The 19,941-nt window shown below is 37.4% G+C and overlaps 1 protein-coding gene across 2 annotated transcripts in view; it reads right to left on the bottom strand.

Moving 5' to 3' along the window:
- LOC136251028 (E3 ubiquitin-protein ligase rnf213-alpha-like) overlaps positions 1–14,335 on the bottom strand; it is a 175,978-nt gene extending 161,643 nt beyond the window's left edge. Inside the window, exons 1-5 of one of the 2 annotated variants that reach the window (XM_066043410.1) lie at positions 13,930–14,335; positions 4,915–4,952; positions 4,266–4,406; positions 4,007–4,212; positions 50–345 (exon numbers count right to left, since the gene is read on the bottom strand). In XM_066043410.1, the coding sequence (XP_065899482.1) occupies positions 50–345; positions 4,007–4,212; positions 4,266–4,406; positions 4,915–4,952; positions 13,930–14,208 (960 nt within the window). In that variant the 5' untranslated portion in view covers positions 14,209–14,335. The remainder of the gene's footprint in view (positions 1–49; positions 346–4,006; positions 4,213–4,265; positions 4,407–4,914; positions 4,953–13,929) is intronic. The other variant, XM_066043409.1, reaches the window with a different exon arrangement.
- Between the last annotated feature and the right edge of the window lie 5,606 nt (positions 14,336–19,941).

Genomic DNA, 19,941 nt, shown 5'->3' with positions numbered 1-19,941 from the left:
ATACATACATACATACATACATATATACGTACATACATAAACAACATACCATTTGAACTCCAATTGTGAGTACAATTTCATCAAGAGATTCATCTTTACCCTTGGAAGGAATGAACTTTTTCTGCTTCATATGATGATAAATTTCGATGACATTTTCACATACAGCGTAGATGTCAAATTTATCTTCTTCTGTTTCTAGCACCTTTACTTGATGCAAGAACACACTCATTGCATAACTCCATGAATTTTTAGTGTGAATTCCTGTAGATTTAGCATACCGCTGAATTCTGTCAAGGTGGGTCTCAGGTGGAAATATGAAGCCATCATAAATATGACATGATTCCTCTGCAAGAATCGATATGAATATAATACATGTGTAAATGTGTGAGCATGTATATGTACATGTGCATTGTGGGTATTTATAACAATCATATATAATTACATAAAATTCAATTATCAATCATGACTTTGAAACTAAACAACAATCAGTTGAAGACAAATTAAATAAACTTTCCTTACTACAAATTTTCATGAAGGACTAATGTGTAGGAGAGATTTTCCATATGGTTACTTTTCCTGATGACATTAATTTGGTAGGTGGAGCCATAATATGACTTTCGGTGTTCTTGTAGCTCATTATAGTGACCCTTATTCATATATCACCCACAAAGCACTCAAAATTTTCAAACTGGGTGTTAAATGAAAGATATGTGACCGGATTTGCAAAAGGCTGACATATTTATGCAAGCTTAAAGGGGTAGTGCAGCACTAGTAAAGCTGTTTAACTTTGATGACAACGACATATGAATGTTACATACGTAAATGGAAGTGTGCAGAAGTTGAATTGTAGTATGCATCTATGGCAGAGTAGCTAGCATTAAACCATACCCAACATAACTGATACGGAGGGAGAAGAAAATGGAGGACAGATCATAATGAATTCATGTATGAGAGGTCATGAGGTGACAGTCAAAAAACACATTGATGTTTCTATGGTGCCTCAATGTATAGAGTTCTTTCATCTCCATAGCATCACAAATATCGCGATCATTTCCTGAACAGTTTTGTAGAGGCGTTCATTACAGAAGTCATCAAAACTAGCCACCTCACCAAAGCAACTTTATTCTAATCATTAAAAGGATGATAAATTTAATTAATCTAAAACCTTCACTAAAAGTATAGTAGCATGTGGCCTTCACTTAGTTACAGACTTTTATAAATCATATGCTATTATAGAAGTAAATTAAGCCATAAGCAACCACAGATTTTAGATTCAAACTGATGATACAGACCTTCATTGAACTACACATTAAGAGAAGGGTGTACATATGTCCTATGCCAAACCCCTGGATTTCTTTTCAATCTCTCTAGTTGCACAGGTTCCCTATACAGATTCTAAATGGTTAGCTAAATAATGTTTGATATTTAACTAAAAATCAAGGAATGTATGTATACAATGAATGTAATCTAAGTAATTGTATAGACATTCAATTTTGTGTGAATAATGGCTGCAACTTTGTAATAAAATAAGCTATGGACTTGCATTAAGTATCAACTTGTTTCTAAGATAAAGACATTGATTAGACCAGTTTAAACAATTTAAATGCTGCATGGGTCAAATTTGTGATGGCTCCATCTCTCAAATTTCATGTAATCAGGTGTAGTGACTATGTGTTTCATGCTTCACAAAGTGCACGATTTTTCTGCAGTGCTAGCTACTCTCCCATTAATCTGCACAACACTTTAATTAACATAATAGTACTTGTGTATAACAAGTACACAAAAAATTAGAGGTGTACCGATAATCGGATCGGCTACAATATCGGCCACCGGTATGGTATTTTTTTACCAATATTGGTATCGGTACAGAACAGCAGGATGACCGATATCGCTACCAATATTTATACAGTAGCAATAGTTTGTACATAAACGGATTATACATTGGTTTTCTACGTTATCCATGTGGCTCTGGCTTATTGTTCACTCTGCAACAAGCGCTACACTACGAGAAGCCATATAAATACACACGATTCTAGTTAGTTGCTGGAAAGCTTATCACAGTCTTTCAAATGAAGCAGTTATAGAGTACCTTTGTAATAAAAGAAGGATCACAGGATAACGGAAACTTGCCAGCTTTCTCACAGACCATTAGAATGCGCGGAGTAATGCAGAAATATCCATTTAAGGCTTCATGGGAGTATACATAAAAATGTTTGTGGGTACCTAATTGTCTGGATTGCACAATAGAAACACAATAGAAACCCAAGCTGTATACCACCACAGGCAGAGTATAGCAATGAATACATGCACATGTTGTACACTTTTGTTTGCTTAAAATATTAATGCAAATATCGGATCGACTATCGGTTATCGGCTTCTTTTGGTTGCATCAATATCGGATATCAGTACATGCCAAAAACCCATATTGGTACACCTCCACAAAAAATGTGAAATTTTCAACTAGAGTAGGGACCATAGCACATCGATAAAAAGTACTGAAACAAGCTGGAGTAGTGCATGATATTAAATCACAGTAAAACAATAAGAAGTAAGAAGTGTTATATCCCTACCGTGCTGGTGTACTTGTTTGTTAACATAATTATTATGACTGGTGAACCCACATATACTACATCTGAAATGCCACCACGCACCCCAGCTATATCAATTATTGTCTGAAAAGTGAAACATCCATTATGCTTCATTGTCAGCTATGCTCAACTCGTTACACAGCATTTTGAACCAAGAACTGTTCAAAAAGCACCTCTGCAATCCACGCATACTGAAAGAAAGAAATGGTGCTGCGCACCTCAGTTATATCAATTATCATCTGAAAAGTGAAGTATCCACTACGCTTCATTGTCGGCTATGTTCAACCCATTATGCAACAGTATGAATCAAGAACTGTTTGAAAAGCACCTCTGAAATCAAAATAGCCACTGTGAAAAATGCAGATGATTTCCATTACAAAGGGAAGCCATCACATGCTACCACCAAATTGACACTTTTCATTGTCAGCAAAGATGAATGAGACACAAAGGAGGACACTGGTAAGTCCATGAAGAATGCATTGTACATACTGTGGTATGCCAAAAGGTACCACTCGGGCCGAAGCGATGTCGAACAGTGAAAAAATCAAGCCCGTAGTCTTAGCCGTTATCAAGTTACGCTTGCCTGAAGGCATCAGTCAGTCAGTCAGTCACTAGAAAATTCCATTAAATAATGTTTTTAAAATTCCGTAGCAACTTGTTGAAAGTGTTTCGGGTCTATCTGAAAGCTTGTTTGGACTTGGTTTTACCTATCCAATACTGCCTCATCGTCATCAGGGAAAATTGAGGCTGCTTTTGGGTGATGTTATTTCGTGGGCCACACCTACTCCTTTGTGGTCCCCCACTATACAGTACTATTGTAATGTATGATAAATTGACTATAAAATATTTGGTAAACTGTGACTAAAGGTAACCTCGCATAACAGAAATCTATCAGAGATAACTATTTCCTTCATTACTTATCATCACTTTTGCAAATGCTTAGATGAGTATGTCAATCTGTTAAATACTAAGGGGAAAGGAGATTCTACTTTGGAACATGGTTTATTGTAGTTCCAGTCTATAGCTACATGGTAGTAATATTTCATAGCAAATAATCACTCTTGACTAATGTTTCACTGTTAAATCTTACCAGTAGACATTTAGAAATGCAACTGAAGCCTTTAGATGTATATACCTAACTTCAAAACAGCAAAACATTAGAGGTGTTCATATGAAGGTGCTGGGATAGCAGTTTTGAGTGATTTTGCAGTGAAGTGAGGTAAAATAAGTGTTTTTCCACTATAAGCATTTGCAATAAGTATTAAGTGCTTCTTTGACTGGTAAACTGATTTTATACTAAATGTAAGAAAAACTTGTTAGCAGTTCATCAAATAATGTTCCAAAACAGGGTGTTCCATGGAACTCTTTGAACCCCCTGGATCCACCCTGACCTACTGCATGAATATCATTTAACTAACTTGGTTTTGTATTTGTAGAATGTTGAGCACTAAAATCCAAACAACGGCTGAAATGGAAATTTCCTGGAAAATCATACAGATGTTCCCAAACACCTGGAGACTTTTGATGATAATTAACAGCATAGGTGTATGAAATTTTCCTGCCCAGGAAATCTAGTGGAAGATTCACAGTCATTGTTACCTCAACAGCATTGCATTTATCATTACTGTAAATGTACACAATGAATATTAACATTCACCACAGACTAGCAACACATACTGCTGGTATGTTGCATCATGAAGTGGAATTTGTATCCAAGAGTTAACTTTCTGATTGCCTCTGTGCCATAGTTGTAGATGAGAATAGTTTTGCCAATTCCACATCAAAGATGGAATAAGGGCATGAATGGTAACCTGAAAGCTAAAATAAAGAAACTAAAATAAATGCCATGTAAGTTCTTGGCAAAAAATTCAATTTTCACTTATAATATCACATCTTCAGATATTTTTGAAGATCTTACTCACAGATTGATCTATTGTATTGTGTCGTTGTTGCATTTACAAGCTCCAAAAACAACCTATATAGGTGGTGAAGGGGCTTGCCTTAATATGTCATTTTTATCCAAGGCCAAGCGTGTGCTCAGAGGTGGTTTCAGGCTGGCTGATAGTTGCTATGTACTTGACTTCCTGAAATTGTTTTCTGAAACACATGTGTGTGTGTGTGTGTGTTTGCGTTTACATGTTTTAAATATGTCTGTCCACTCCCATGCAAGTCATGAAGTGGGCAAATATTTTATGTTAAAAGAAGCCAGTACATAGAAATGGAAGGAAATGAAGGGCTGGTATCAAACTATTGTAACTGTACGGTTTACTGAGGTAGCTTATTCATGCAGGTTAATTATACAGGAGTAACGAATATGAACACTTACTGGTTTTCCTGATTGAAACTTGATATTATCTGATCCAGCTATATAAAGTAATTGAAGAAGTGTCACATGAATATATGCAATGTACAAGGTATGCAAGTAGTATGATTGAGTATTGACAAGACATTGATAATTTAAAATAGAGTGGCAGACATTTATAATGCTACAAAGTATAGAAATACTCCTTCCTCAATGAAAAGCCCTTAAACTTCAGCACTCTACATCATTTCCAGTTACTTCTCACATTAATAAATCTGTTAAGCAAGGCTATTTATATGAATGATTTATTAGAGTACACTTGACTGCTCTATAGTACCTTGACTTTAAAAACACTCAAGAGGGTTTATGACTTTATGTCCCATCTGTGGATCCTTTCCTGAGAATTACATGGATGTAACTTTTATATGCTACTGTAAATTGCATGCTGCTACTATTAGCTGCTGCACTGCCAAACTCAGTGTGTGTTGGGTTCCTGCTGAAATTTTAGAAATCTAAATTTCAAAGGAGGGTGTGTTTCTGGAGCCCTATCACTGTATAATGAGCAGAACACAGCTGAAGACAAAGCATAATGGCTACTGCACATTTCAGTATAATTGATTGTTGGGGCACATGTTCGAATGCAAAATTAATTTTATATGGTATGCCTGGTGCCATTTAATGCGGTACTGTGTGGGTTCATTATAGTCATAACTATGTTATAAAAATATTAAAACAGTAAACAAACAAGTCAAGTTAATCAAAGAATAAAAAGTAGTGAGGCCAGCCTTAAGGTGGGCAAGAGAGGTTGACTATACCTGCAGAGACACAAAGAGAGGTTGCAGATATACTAATCTAATCCAAAACAGCCAAGCTGTAAAAAAAGTGTGCAGCCCTCAAAAAGGCTATGGTGAAAAAAGATGTGAAATCCAAGGTGGCGGCCAAGAAATGGCTGTGATGGTAGGTTAATGGTAAAAATTTTAATAACAACAATTCAGGTGAATTTTGGTGCCGCTTGGTCAATTGGCACAAAATTCACCTGAATTGTCGTTATTAGAATTTTTACCATTAACCTACCATCAGAGCCATTTCTTGGCCGCCACCTTGGATTTCACATCTTTTTTCACCGTAGCCTTTTTTGAGGGCCGCACTCTTTTTATACAGCTTGGCTGTTTTGGATTAGATTTCACTTCTTTTTGTATTTGTATACCCCAAAGCCGGCCTATGGCCTGCTTTGGGACTTTTTAACCTATCTTTTTTTCTTTACCACAGGAAGAAGAAAAGATGAAGCAGATGTACCTTAAATATTTCTGATTTTATCAGTAAATGTACGAATTATATATATAATACATATATTTATTACAGAACTGTCCATGGTGGTTTCTGTGTAACTGAACACTCTTCAAGGTAACTTCTTCTAGCTGATCTCTCTACAGGGTGATTTGTTTGTAGCTGAACTATCAACAAGGTAACTTCTTCTACCTGTTCTCTCTACAGGGTGATTTATTTGTAGCTGGATTCTGTACAGGTGATTATTTTGCTGCTGAGCTCTTTACAGAATGGTTTCTTTGTAGCTGAACTCTCTACAAGGTAACTTCTTCTAACTGATCTCTCTACAGGGAGATTTGTTAGTAGCTGAACTCTCTAAAGGTGATTTGTTTGCAGCTGAACTATCTAGATGATGGTTTCTTTGTAGCTGAACTCTCTACAAGGTAATTTCTTCTAGCTGAACTCTCTACATGGTGGTTTCTTTGTAGCTGAACTCTCTACAAGATAACTTCTTCTAACTGATCTTTCTACAGGGCAATTTGTTTGTGGCAGAATTTTCTACAGGGTGATTTCTTTGCAGCTGAACTCTCTACATGGTGGTTTCTTTTTATTGTAGCTGAACTCTCTACAAGGTAATTTCGTCTAGCTGATCTCTCTACAGGGTGATTTGTTTGTAGCTGAATTTTATACAGGTGATTTGTTTGCAGCTGAGCTCTTTACAGAATGGTTTCTTTGTAGCTGAACTCTCTACAAGGTAACTTCTTCTAACTGAACTCTCTACAGGGAGATTTGTTTGCAGCTGAACTCTCTTCATGATGGTTTCTTTGTAGCTGAACTCTCTACAAGGTAACTTCTTCTAGCTAAACTCCCTACATGGTGGTTTCTTTGTAGCTGAACTCTCTACAAGGTGACTTCTTCTAGCTGATCTTTCTACAGGGTGATTTGTTTGTAGCTGATTTTTCTACAGGGTGATTTGTTTGCAGCTGAACTCTCTATATGGTGGTTTCTTTGTAGCTGAACTCTCTACAAGGTGACTTCTTCTAGCTGATCTCTCTACAGGGTGATTTGTTTGTAGCTGAACTCTCTTCATGATGGTTTCTTTGTAGCTGAACTCTCTACAAGGTAACTTCTTCTAACTGAACTCTCTACAGGGAGATTTGTTTGCAGCTGAACTCTCTACATGGTGGTTTCTTTTTACTGTAGCTGAACTCTCTACAAGGTAATTTCTTCTAACTGATCTCTCTACAGGGTGATTTGTTTGTAGCTGAATTCTATACAGGTGATTTGTTTGCAGCTGAGCTCTTTACAGAATGGTTTCTTTGTAGCTGAACTCTCTACAAGGTAACTTCTTCTAACTGAACTCTCTACAGGGAGATTTGTTTGTAGCTGAACTCTCTTCATGATGGTTTCTTTGTAGCTGAACTCTCTACAAGGTAACTTCTTCTAGCTGAACTCCCTACATGGTGGTTTCTTTGTAGCTGAACTCTCTACAAGGTGACTTCTTCTAGCTGATCTCTCTACAGGGTGATTTGTTTGTAGCTGAACTCTCTTCATGATGGTTTCTTTGTAGCTGAACTCTCTACAAGGTAACTTCTTCTAACTGAACTCTCTACAGGGAGATTTGTTTGCAGCTGAACTCTCTTCATGATGGTTTCTTTGTAGCTGAACTCTCCACAAGGTAACTTCTTCTAGCTGAACTCCCTACATGGTGGTTTCTTTGTAGCTGAGCTCTCTACAAGGTGACTTCTTCTAGCTGATCTTTCTACAGGGTGATTTGCTTGTAGCTGAATTCTGTACAGGTGATTTGTTTGCAGCTGAGCTCTTTACAGAATGATTTCTATGTAGCTGAACTCTTTACAAGGTAACTTCTTCTAGCTGATGTCTCTACAGGGTCACTAGTTTGTAAATGAATTCTCTACATGATGGTTTCTTTGTAACTGAACTCTCTACAAGGAAACTTCTCCTAGCTGATTTCTCTACAGGGAGATTTGTTTGTAGCTGAACTCTCTACAGGTGATTTGTTTGCAGCTGAACTCTCTACATGATGGTTTCTTTGTAGCTGAACTCTCTACAAGGTAACTTCTTCTAGCTGATCTCTCCACAGGGCGATTTGTTTGTAGCTGAACTCTCTACATTGTGGTTTCTTTGTAGCTGAACTCTACAAGGTGATTTCTTCTAGCTGAATCATCTCTTTCTATAGTTGCATGAATTCCCTACAAGGTAACTTCTTCTAGCTGATCTCTCTACAGGGTGAATTGTTTGTGGCTGATCTTTCTACAGGGTGACTTGTTTGTAGCTGATCTCTATACAGGTTACTTGTTTCTAACTGATTGTAGAGACGTATAACTGAAACACTATATAGGTACGGTGGTCTTGTCAATTGGCAGGGGACCGGAAAGTAGGTAACCCAGTTTGGAACTCATGGCTGTTGGCCCATGTCCACGTACAATGTGATCTTCTACTATGTCCCAATAGTGATCAGTGCCGATCAGTAGTGAGATCTTGAAGCTATCATTACTTATGACAGGATGGGCTAATGGTAGGCTACTCAGGTATGGTAGCTTGGTGACTTCTGTCTGTGCAGTGTTCCGCAGAGGAGCAGCAATGGTTGGCACAATGAGCACTGAAAGTGGTAGAAGGTTTCCATCTCTAGTCTTGATATGAATGTTAGCAGCTTTCATCTTCTTAGTGAGGGGGTGTGTGGAGCCGAACGAGGACAAGCATATGTTTTCCTGGTGGTGTGATTGGAGTGACAGAGTATCTGCTAGCTCCTGAGTGAGGAAGGATCGTTGGGAGCCCTCATCAAATAAAATATAGGCTTCAGCTTCTGACTTGATGGACGTGATTGTGGCAACTGCTGTTTTAATAAACATGTTGAATTCTTGGCTGTTTTGGTCTTATTGGAGGTGAGAGTTGTGAGAGAAGCTGTGTCAGACATTGCTTGGGGATTGGTATTTCCTTGTGTAGTAGAGTCCGTGGGGACAGTGGAACCATCTGTCTGTATCGCACTGTTGCACAAACTGGTATGATGACGGCGATTGCAGTGGCGGCAACGATATCGTGATTTGCACTGGGAAAGCTTGTGGTGGCCCAAGCAGTTGAAACATAACTTATCTCGCTTGATGATGTCCATTCGCTTCTGCTGATCTATGACGGATTTGCAATTGTTGGATGCATGTGGGTCGCCACAATAGACACAGGAGGGTCGTCTCTGTTGCTCTGAAAGCTTCTGAGTTGATTTCCGGCTTGCACCAGTCAGGAAGGCTGCAGTGGGTATGTGAGAGTTGCTGGGATTGTTAGTGTGATCTATGCCTGTCTCAAGGATGTGTAATTCATTAAGGATTTCACCCTGCAGCTCACTCAGGGTCCACTGGTTTGTGCCATGGGATCTTGCTAGGTTTCTGCAGACATCTGCAGGTAGCTTTCTTAGGATGATGGGGACAAGCATGACTCATACTGTTCATGACTGGTACCTAGTGATTGCAGGCTTCGGACGTGTCCTTCAACAGTCATGAAATAATTGTAGTGAGGACAGTGTGTTGTTAGGATTGTTTAGCTCCACTAGTGCTTGCATATGAGCTTCGATGAGCTTATCTGGCTTTCCATATCTCTTCTTGAGGAGTTGTACAGCATGGTCATAGTTGGGGTTGGTTAGTGGAAGTCCAGTGATAACTTTTAAAGCACTTCCTTGGAGCTGTGCCCACAAGTAATTGAGCTTTTGTACCCCTGTGATGGATGTGTTGTGGTCTACTGCAGCCTCGAAACAGTCCCAGAACGATTGCCACTGGAAGGTATTACCGGAAAACAATGGTATGCTTAATTTAGGGAGGTGAGTAATACTCTGAAAACCTGAGTTGGGAATGGCCATTGAATTTGCATGAGGTGGTTGTTCACCTGCAGTAGCTGTGTTGGATTGTGTTGTATCAGTTGCACTGGCTGATGACTGAGTATCTTTGTCAGTTTCTGTGTGGGATTCAGCTACACTGTGGACTGGTTGCTTTGATAGTGTCTCACTAATGTGTGCAAGTCTAGTGATAGAGGTGGAGAGAAGCTCTTTTACCTCTTCTGTTTCACAAATTTCTTCCACAAGCTGTTCTTCGTCTGTAATTAGCTTTGATATCTGAGAGTTGAGTTCCGATATGATTGTGTCCTTGCGTTGCAATTGATCACGTAAATCAGTTATGGTGATCAGATCTAGTTCCTTATCATTGTTACGGTGATGTTCGACAATGTCGTTTGCCTTTGCAACGAGTTTTTTCATGTGAAGTCGATAGCCCTTGCGGGAGTCGCACAGGTGCTTGAAATCTTCCATCTCTTCCTACGAAACAGAACAAACAAACAAGTGGACTAACAGGGATTTCGCTTGCCTTCGAAGGTACCGTTCGAATGCCACGGACGGTACCACAACGTCTGGGTGAGCAGTTAGAAATATGGCAGCAAATAAAAATCCCTGGTCACTGCACCAGCATATACGGATGGGCGGAGTTGACTGTGATGAATCTCGTCCACTGCGACAAGCGATTGGCGTAGGGGAGAAGGATACAATTTCACGTCACGCGTACTGACAATACTACACTCACGTGATCTTACAACAATATATTCTAACTAGTGCCTAGCATACAATACCTATATAGTGTTTCAGTTATACGTCTCTACACTGATCTCTTGAATTCTCTTCAGGTGACTGCTTTATTAGGATGACTGCTCTGTTAGGATGACTGCTCTAGTAGAGTATCTCGATCTCGCACTTGATACACCAAGTTGGATTTTGTGTTATAACTCCGTGGCTTTAAGTCTGATTCTTCTACACCATTGAAGAGCCTTTCTAAGATGATTACTCCTTCTATACAGCGATTTTCAAAGCATTACCCCGAGCGGTTTACCTGGTAGGCGTGGCAAGCAGTCGTTTTTTATTAGCTAATCAGATTGCGTAATTATTACACACTGTTGGTTTTTTCGTTGTATCTTCCTGGTTTTTAGCTCGATTTCTTTCAAACCACAAAAGGTTTGAGGTTCAATAGTTAACCTATTCACCCACCGATTTTCAGCTTCTTCCCATACGCGGTTTACCCTGTAGGCGTGACAACATATTGGTGTTATTTTTCGTGAATAATCGCTCATAACTCTTTGCCTGTTTATCGTATTCCAGCCAAAGTTGGTACAGAGATGTGCCTTTATACCCCCTTCTGTGTGCCAAATTTCAAGGCGATCGGATATGGCGTTCGCGTTTTATAGCAGTTTTTGTAAGTGTGTGAAAAGAGGAAGAAAAATAAGAAAAAAAACAAAGAAACTAAGCCAATTTTTGAATTCGCATATCTTGGGAACGCTTGAAGCGATTTCGCTCAAATTTGGAATGTGAAGTACTGAAGGTGGAGGGAGTGTCCACAGCAAAAATCGTCTTGTTTCATCAAGGCAGCACAGAGCTACGGAGGTGCGAAAATTGCGTTTTCTTTCTTCCTGTCAATATACTCACGGGTGTTACGCGCCGGCTTCTTGGGCCGCACGACACACTACCGTGTGTCTTGATAGATTAGACATTTAATTCCTAATCAGTCATGGTTTAAACTTATTAGGGATTAAATGTCCATCAGTATATCTGCAGGTATGGGAAACCTGTCTTGTTCACTACTTTTTCCTTTGTTTCACTACTTTTTTTATTCTTTGATCCCTAATCTAGATATTGCCCAAGCAATGGACTAGTTAAACCCAGAGTGGCCTTGAATGCCATGATATAATGTGACAAAAAGTAGTGCAATTAAAATTATTATGGAGTAGGGTTCCAGTGATAAAAACAGTATGTGTTTGATGGCAGCTATTATAATACAGCTATGTGGGAAAATCCCTACATTGGCATGATACTATAGTATTACGCATTGAGCTGAATTCTCAAAAACATTTAATAACTCATGGATGCAATTACACATGATCTTGAAATTTGGCTCATTTGTAGTACTACTTGACCCACTAAAAAATTTTGAAATCTTTCGTTCAAATGTCTGACATAATATTTATGGCCAATCAAAATTTTCACAATACATTTCTTATGGAGAAGCCATATGAGTACAGTGTCCATTACATTCTTTTCCCGAACTTGCAATGGAGCCAAACCGTACATGTCTGTTGTTGACACCTTTGCTGTCACCACTAATCATCTGGTTGGCTGAAATGTTAATTCTGTTGAGAAAAAAATTCACTTTTAGCTGTTTTTCAGGATTCAGCTCAACTTGTACACACTAAACCATGTGTTCAATGCCAAAGTAGGGATTTTCCCACATAGCTATGTTGTAATAGCTACCATTATTCACATATCTTGTTCATTATTTTTATCACTGGAACCCTAGTTCATTTTAAATTAATAGCACTAGTGTGTCGACTCTTTGCTTTAGCATAGCTATGTTATAAACATGTGACTGTGACTACTATCTCAGTCTCCATGATTGTCTCAAGTGAGTTGTGCAATAGGGCATGGTTTGCTATGTCTAGTTTTCTACAGCAAAAAGTAGATTATTTCAGCTGGGTGTGCTCTGATCATTAAGAGCAAGACGGCTTAATCATAATAGAAGAATTCCATTCTTGTTACAGGGGTAGTGAAGACAAAAGGTAAAGCAGTCATCGGGCACATGCACCTGTCTGATTACCTGCCTGCCTGACTGACTGACCACAGTCACAAAGCTAGAGGCAGTACACGACCACCATTTCAAGCTGCAATAACAAGCCCACCCTGGTAGGCAGGTAGGCTAGCACCAAAATTCGCCAGAGTTTTGGAGGTGTGCTGTCTGTAGGAAAATTCCTTTTCCAAGCCGTCAGTTTTAGCACGTTTTGAACTCATCTCCTCGTTCTTCTACACTACAGCTAGTATAAGTAGTATAAGTGTGTTTGATACTGATGTAGTCTCGCGCCGCCCGCCCCTATACAAAGAATAGGATATAGGGGCGGGCGGTGCGAGACTAATACTGATGAGTACAACATCAGTGTTAGATACGAGGGGTCCTTCACTTCCAGAAATGTCGTCGATGACCATGGAAATTTGGAAATTTTATTAGAAATGTGGAAATTTTTGTTGGGAATTCAGAAATATCAACTGAAATTTTAAATACATAAATCCGTACGATTAAAAATGTTATAATGTTTGGCATTGAATTTGATTATTTCATTAGTGTAAGTTACATTGCATGGATTTATGTGTGTATATATACACGAGGCCAGATGCAAGGAAGAGGGGTCACTATCAATAGAAGACGTATAGTGCCATCAAGTTGAGTGCCATCTAGATTAGCTATACGCACTAACATTTGTCCGTAATCTGCTTCGTAAATTTGTTGTATACTTTCGAGCTGATTCGATTCCCACAGTGCAAAGGCCACAGTGTAAGTCGTTTTGGTGTGCCATGGATTACTGGTGAGTGTTTTATTCAAATTCCTACCTCACCCCAAACATATATGGAGTCACGACGGCTTACCAGACCGCTAGTGAATCATCAGTCGTTAGGCTCGGCGTGAACCGGCCATACTGAAACCATAATACAGTAGCCTAAGGCACAGAATGTACTACAACTCAAGCTACAACTTCGTAGCACTCAAGAATTTCCAAGACAAAACTTCGGAAATTTGGTAGAAATTTATCCAGAAATTAGAAATTTGGGTTGGCAAATTTCCACATTTCGAAGATGGATTTTGTATGTGAAGGACCCCCCGGTTAGATAGCTATCACTGAGATAGCTAGCTATCTATAACACTGATGTCGTACTGTTATAATATCTGTACATTCAAGTACCTCGGCCGTCACAGTAGAGTGGGTATCTAAACGTGAATCACCCAAAGGACTCTGAGGAGGACCAAGTTGCTGACTTTGAGGTGTGAATTCAGACAAACCAGTAGCTACGTGACCTGCATCCGTGATGACATGATCGGAGAAAGCAGCAGGACGCTCTGGAGAATGCGACTGTGTGCGGATTACAGCCGTGAAGGTTACACTATCAGTAGCCTGTGTAGGTACACTTAATGTAAGTGACGATGAATCTTCTTCGTCCGCTTTTGCAGCTGCTTCCGACATATTTCTATATCAGATTGTGAGCACCCTTTCCACTCCACCAGAGAGTATCATTACTGACCGGCAATATTCAACTCCAGTTCATATTCTAAATAATTTAATAGACTTGATGCTTTTTATGGAAAAGGACTACACATAGCGGTCATAGTTTCTTTTGGAAGGGGAATCTGCCGTCACCACCGAAATCCCCGCATTACGTAAAGTGGATTTATAGGTGGGGTCTATTCTACGGAACGGAACGGAATGATGGACTAAACTACGGAACAGAATGCTTTCTCAAATTGAAGCTTACAGCTTACCATTGCTGTACAAGTTATCGGTGGCGCTTCCAGCAGTTAATCAAACCATAGATATACTAAACTAGTATATCTATAGTATATCTATGATCAAACGTACCCCAAGAAAGATAAAACGAATTTAAGGATCGATTGTGGGTTCTTGTTGGTTGTCATTAGTAACGAAATAGTATGTGGGAATAGCTGACTCAATCTGCTCAATTATTATTATTATCAATTTTAGTCAAATGACAAGGGTTGCACAAAAGGCTGAGCCTGCAAACGTGCTCCCCAAAAGGACAAAACAGTACAAGATACAAGGACAATACACAAATACAAAAACAACAAATAAAACAGTACAATAGCAGATAAATACAATAAAAGATAGAAAATTTTCTGGACCAGGAATTGCAGTGAGTGGACAGCGTAGTTTATGTGTAATAATGTAACAAATTTCTATTTTTGTATGTAGGTTTAGGGGTCATTTTTTTGTTTGTTTGTTTGTTTAACCTTGCCGTGCTCACACAGATCTCTTTTAAGAGTCTGGCTGTGGTCGCACGAGATCGAGGGCTCATCATATTGTAATGTATTTACATGTTTCCTCATTTAATAATGATGGTTCTCTCTCAGAAGTGTTATTTCCCTATGGTGCATTTCCATTATGATAGTTGAAATTTCCAAATTTTTTTTGTGTACTTGTAGATTATTATTATTAGGACTGCGTCACATAAAAATAAAACCATTATAGAAGTGACACTTCCAAAGTGAGATCATTATGGTCTACAAGTATATGATTATGTTGAAATAGAAAACTTAAAAACCACATATCAGGTGGTTTTGGCTCTTTTAATACTGACCACAAAATATGTGGGTACTTTCCAAAGAACATTCCCTATATTCAAATCACAACCACCTTGCCATATCACATAGATTTTTATCATAGAAGGAGGAAATCAAGCCAAAATATAATTATTATATAGCAAATTATGGTTGTAATACTTGCAACTACCATGCTATATCCCAGCTTAGTAATGAAGCCAGGAATTTAATTTACTCAGCCCTGCCCCCTATGCCTATACATACATGAGGCATTATTATGTGACCAGATTTGTGAAAAGGGGTCTTCCACGCACATCCAATTCTATGAACTTGGAAGACCATAACTTACTGTTCAAAAAAGATACAAACCTGAAATTTTCTCCATCCATTAACCTATGTTGGTACTCACTTCTGACTAAATTTCAAGTCAATGACTTTTCCAATCTCAAGTTATGAATTGTCAAAGGTCATAAATTGGATGTGTGTGGAAGACCCCTTTTTGCAAATCTGGTCACATATGTAAACCTATACGTGAGTATAATACAATGATTAGTAATTTGTAATAAGTAAAATTATTAGTTAAGTAAGTGATCGTGCACTACAGCTGGTGTAATATGAGTGTTGAAAAGTGCTCTAGAGTTGGTACGTCGACAGTATTGCTTGGCAAAGTATTTTATTGAGGTTGAAAAAAAAGCTGAACTTGTAGCTATCAACTGTTGAGGATATTGTAATGAATGTTTTGTTGTGACCTCTAGTGATAATTAAGAGAATTTTTGATCATGCACCCTGGGAGTGAAAAATCTAGTAAACCATATAAAGATCACATAGAACTCATCTATTCTTCAAACTGTCCCACTGCAGGGTTGACAACTTGTCAGCAAGAATTTATAATATTATAGGGGGATATTCCCCACTATAATATTATATGAACTCTTGATAGGGGAATATTCCCCACTATAATATTATGAACTCTTGATGGTGGGATATTCCCCACTATAATATTATTATATATTATAATGTGCAGAACCTCAAAAAGAGTGTGTGGTACAACATTACAAGTGGGTGAGTTGTGGGGAAGGGGGTGTGACATATTACAAAACAGTTTATGAACTCTTGATGGTGGGATATTCCCCCCTATAATATTATGAACTCTTGATGTCAGTTATTGTGTTTTCATTTAGTGTTGTTTTAGTTACTAAAACTAAAAGTAGTTTTAGTTAGGGCTTTTATTTAGTTATCTAAAACTAAAACTTTAGTTTTTCTGATATGTCAAAAGACTAAAACTAAAAGTGCCTCAATTTTTACGCAGTAACTTATACTAAAACTAAAATATCATTTAATGTTTACAAATAACTAAAACTAAAAGTATTTGCCAAGTATACAAATACTTAAAACTAAAAGTACTTACCACCTACAATTATAAAAGTTGTTAAAACTAAAAGTACCTTGCTATATTGTAGTAACTAATTATCACTATACACATACTATCTGCCAGTGTATATAAAAGTAACTAAAAGTGTTTTGCTATAAAGATATTTCATAATCATCACAATGGTTTAATGCTAAAAAAGCTTCTACTGCGACGTTGTCAAGCAGGACATAGCTAACTTAAACTATCACAGAGTTTAATAATAAAAGCTCTTTTAAAATTAGTGAAATCATGTGCACTGTATTATACTTGTTCTTTGAAAAAGAATCATGCAGGTAAGCTGCTGCATTCATAAACTAAACACGATGGGTTGCATCAAATTATTGAAGGGTGGTATGCACTGACTGCTAAATTAGTCTTCATATTTACAACAATTGTTTTGGCACTTGCTACAGCAAATTATTTTGATTTTGGTACCTTAGTATATACATTCTGTTGATCTTGTGCTTACCATGTCTGTTTTGGAACCTTAATTGTCACATTGTGTATCTTGTATTTTCAGAAACATTTAGAATATGTTTTGCTGCAACAAACAAGCAGACTTATTATGCTTTTAAATTTGCAGGTGTGTAATTTATATCACTCAATAGTCAATAGTATATAACACAAACACTGTTTGCCATGTGGCACTTGTCCACCACTGTCTAGTGATGGTGGTTGTTTTGGTAAGTTGTGCAGGGTTCCATAGTTCTCCTAAATTTCTAACGTCATCCTACCAATCCTAATGAAACCTTGCACTATCACACCTCCAGCTAACCTTTGAGTTGGGGAATGGGGTAAAAGTCTACCCCATGAGACTTGCATGTGGGTGCATATACTCTGCCAGCCTAACATGTATCTTTTATTTATTTATTATTTATTTATTAATTTAGCTTATGATTTTTGTTTGTTTTATTATTATTTGCACTGTTTATATATTCACAATATATACACATATTTTGAATGTAGTCTCCTAGATCTAGGGGTGGGCTTTGGGCGGGGACAAACCTTTTGCAACTTTCCATGTGGCCATCTGTGCATTCTTTTCTGTCACATGCTTTTGAAAGTTATCCTGATTATAATGCTCACCATTTCCTGCCTACTTTGCATTGTGGAATCCATTTGCCCTATTGCATCTACCTGGTCATTAACTACAAGCTGTCAGTAAGCAACATTATTGCATACCTCCCAACATTAAACTCCATTTAAATACATCATTGCAACAAACATTTAAACTGACTTACATATTTGCATCTAAATCCAAACGCCATGTGGGTATACATGCAGCAGTGATATTTTTGGCCAGAAAAGATCAAATGATCATATTTAGTACTATGGTACTTGTTTTAAATGGTACCGTATGGATAACTGACACTAAAACTCTTGAAATCTAAGATCTAAAACTATAACTAAAATGTATTGAAGATGGCAACTAAAACTAAAACTTTAACTAAACTATAAAAGTCTAACATCTTAAACTAAAACTGTAAATAAAATATATTAATGATGGTAACTAAAACTTTAACTAAAACTTTTTTCTATCTACAGCTAAAACTAAAAGTCAAATGCCTTACTAAAACAACACTATTTTCATCAAACACTGCCAGAGTTAATTTAAAAGTATATACTCTGTAGTGTGTAAGGTATTTATATGTACGTATGTGCTTATACTACTCCACACGGCCAAGCTTCTAAAAAGCAATGCAGTCTGCAAGAAATGCTAGTGTTTGTTTACATTAACATCATTGGAGTCATTTAGTTGTCTGTTGTTATCACATCTTTTTCATACTAGCCTTTTTTGGAGGTTGCAGTAACTCGGCATATTTATACATGCAAACCCCAATGCCCAACTTTGGGAACTAGATTTATTTATTGTTTCCAGATAAATAACAGAACTATAAAATTTTTAAGTTGCATCAATAGTGGAGTTTATCATAAGCAGAAATATTTTGCTCTGTTAATTGCTATTGTGCAACCACTGGATGTTGTGGTTAGCCATAAAATGCACAGAAACCAACATGAATATGGACACTAAAACCTTTGTTATACAGAAAACTAAAAGAGATACTCGAGTTGTCTAAGCATCACTGGAAACTACATTGATTTTTACACATTTTGGTGGTTGTCTGCTCATCATACGTAAAGTGTTTGGATAGTTACAAGTTACTGAAGTTGAAAATACCAGACAAAAACGCCTTCTGGTGTCGAAGCACACAAATAGAAATTTGTTTCTGTTTTAAATGAAGAAGTTCTATGTTTTAATTGAAGAAACAAGAACAAGCATTGGGATCACCTGGATACTGTTTACTGACTTGCTAAACATCATGTTTGCTTGCCGGCCCATCTGGTCAATTGTACACATTCATATTCCATGTGAACAATGAAATGATCTATTAATAAGCTCAGTTCTGAGGTAGAAACTTTAGCCATGGAAAACATTGCTTCCTAAAATCTTTAACTTTATAACTCCATAACTAGCTCATTCTGCATTCTGTTAACAGCAGACAATCATGAAATGAAACAGTTTCTATCCATGCACCAGCATGGGGGAGCATACCGTGTACTTTGTAAGTAAAAGAAAATTTATTGTCCGTTCCCAATGGCTTCAATACATTTTTATGGGCATCCATAGTGTCCAGTGGCTGCGCAATATGCAATTAACACTCCCAGACTAAACTTCATTTTGACAAACTATTTGCTGATTGTTGTATTAGAATATAGTAATGCTTTGTAAGAGTTCCACGATTGTATATTGTGTATGCTTACTATATGTTTGGTTTTCATGGCATAGTTCTCTAATATTTGATAAGATTCCCATTCAGTCATTAAGGGTTAGTACCTTGTAATTTTCCAAAGTCTGTAAGAAAATAAAACTAGCTTTTATTAGCAATTTTGGGTGGTGGGTATGACAAGTAAATTGCACTTGCAAATTAGTGTTGTTTTAGTTAACTATAACTAAAACTAAAACTAATTTTAGTAAGGCAAATATGTAATAGTTAACTAAAACTAAATCTATAACTAAAAAACAGCAGAATAATTTACTAAAACTAAATCTAAAACTAAGAAAGATAACTAAAACTATAACTAAACCCAAAAGATTTTCTTATGCACAATAAAACTATAACTAAAACTAAAACAACAGAGACGATATAACTAAAATGAATTAAGAAAGATTACTATAACTAAAACTAAAACTAAAATTATTGAAGAAACTAGCTATGAATTATAACCAAG

The sequence above is a fragment of the Dysidea avara genome, chromosome 3, assembly GCF_963678975.1.
Source record: "Dysidea avara chromosome 3, odDysAvar1.4, whole genome shotgun sequence".
Classification (NCBI taxonomy): Eukaryota; Metazoa; Porifera; class Demospongiae; order Dictyoceratida; family Dysideidae; genus Dysidea; species Dysidea avara.
This window is presented reverse-complemented; position numbering and strand designations above follow the sequence as displayed.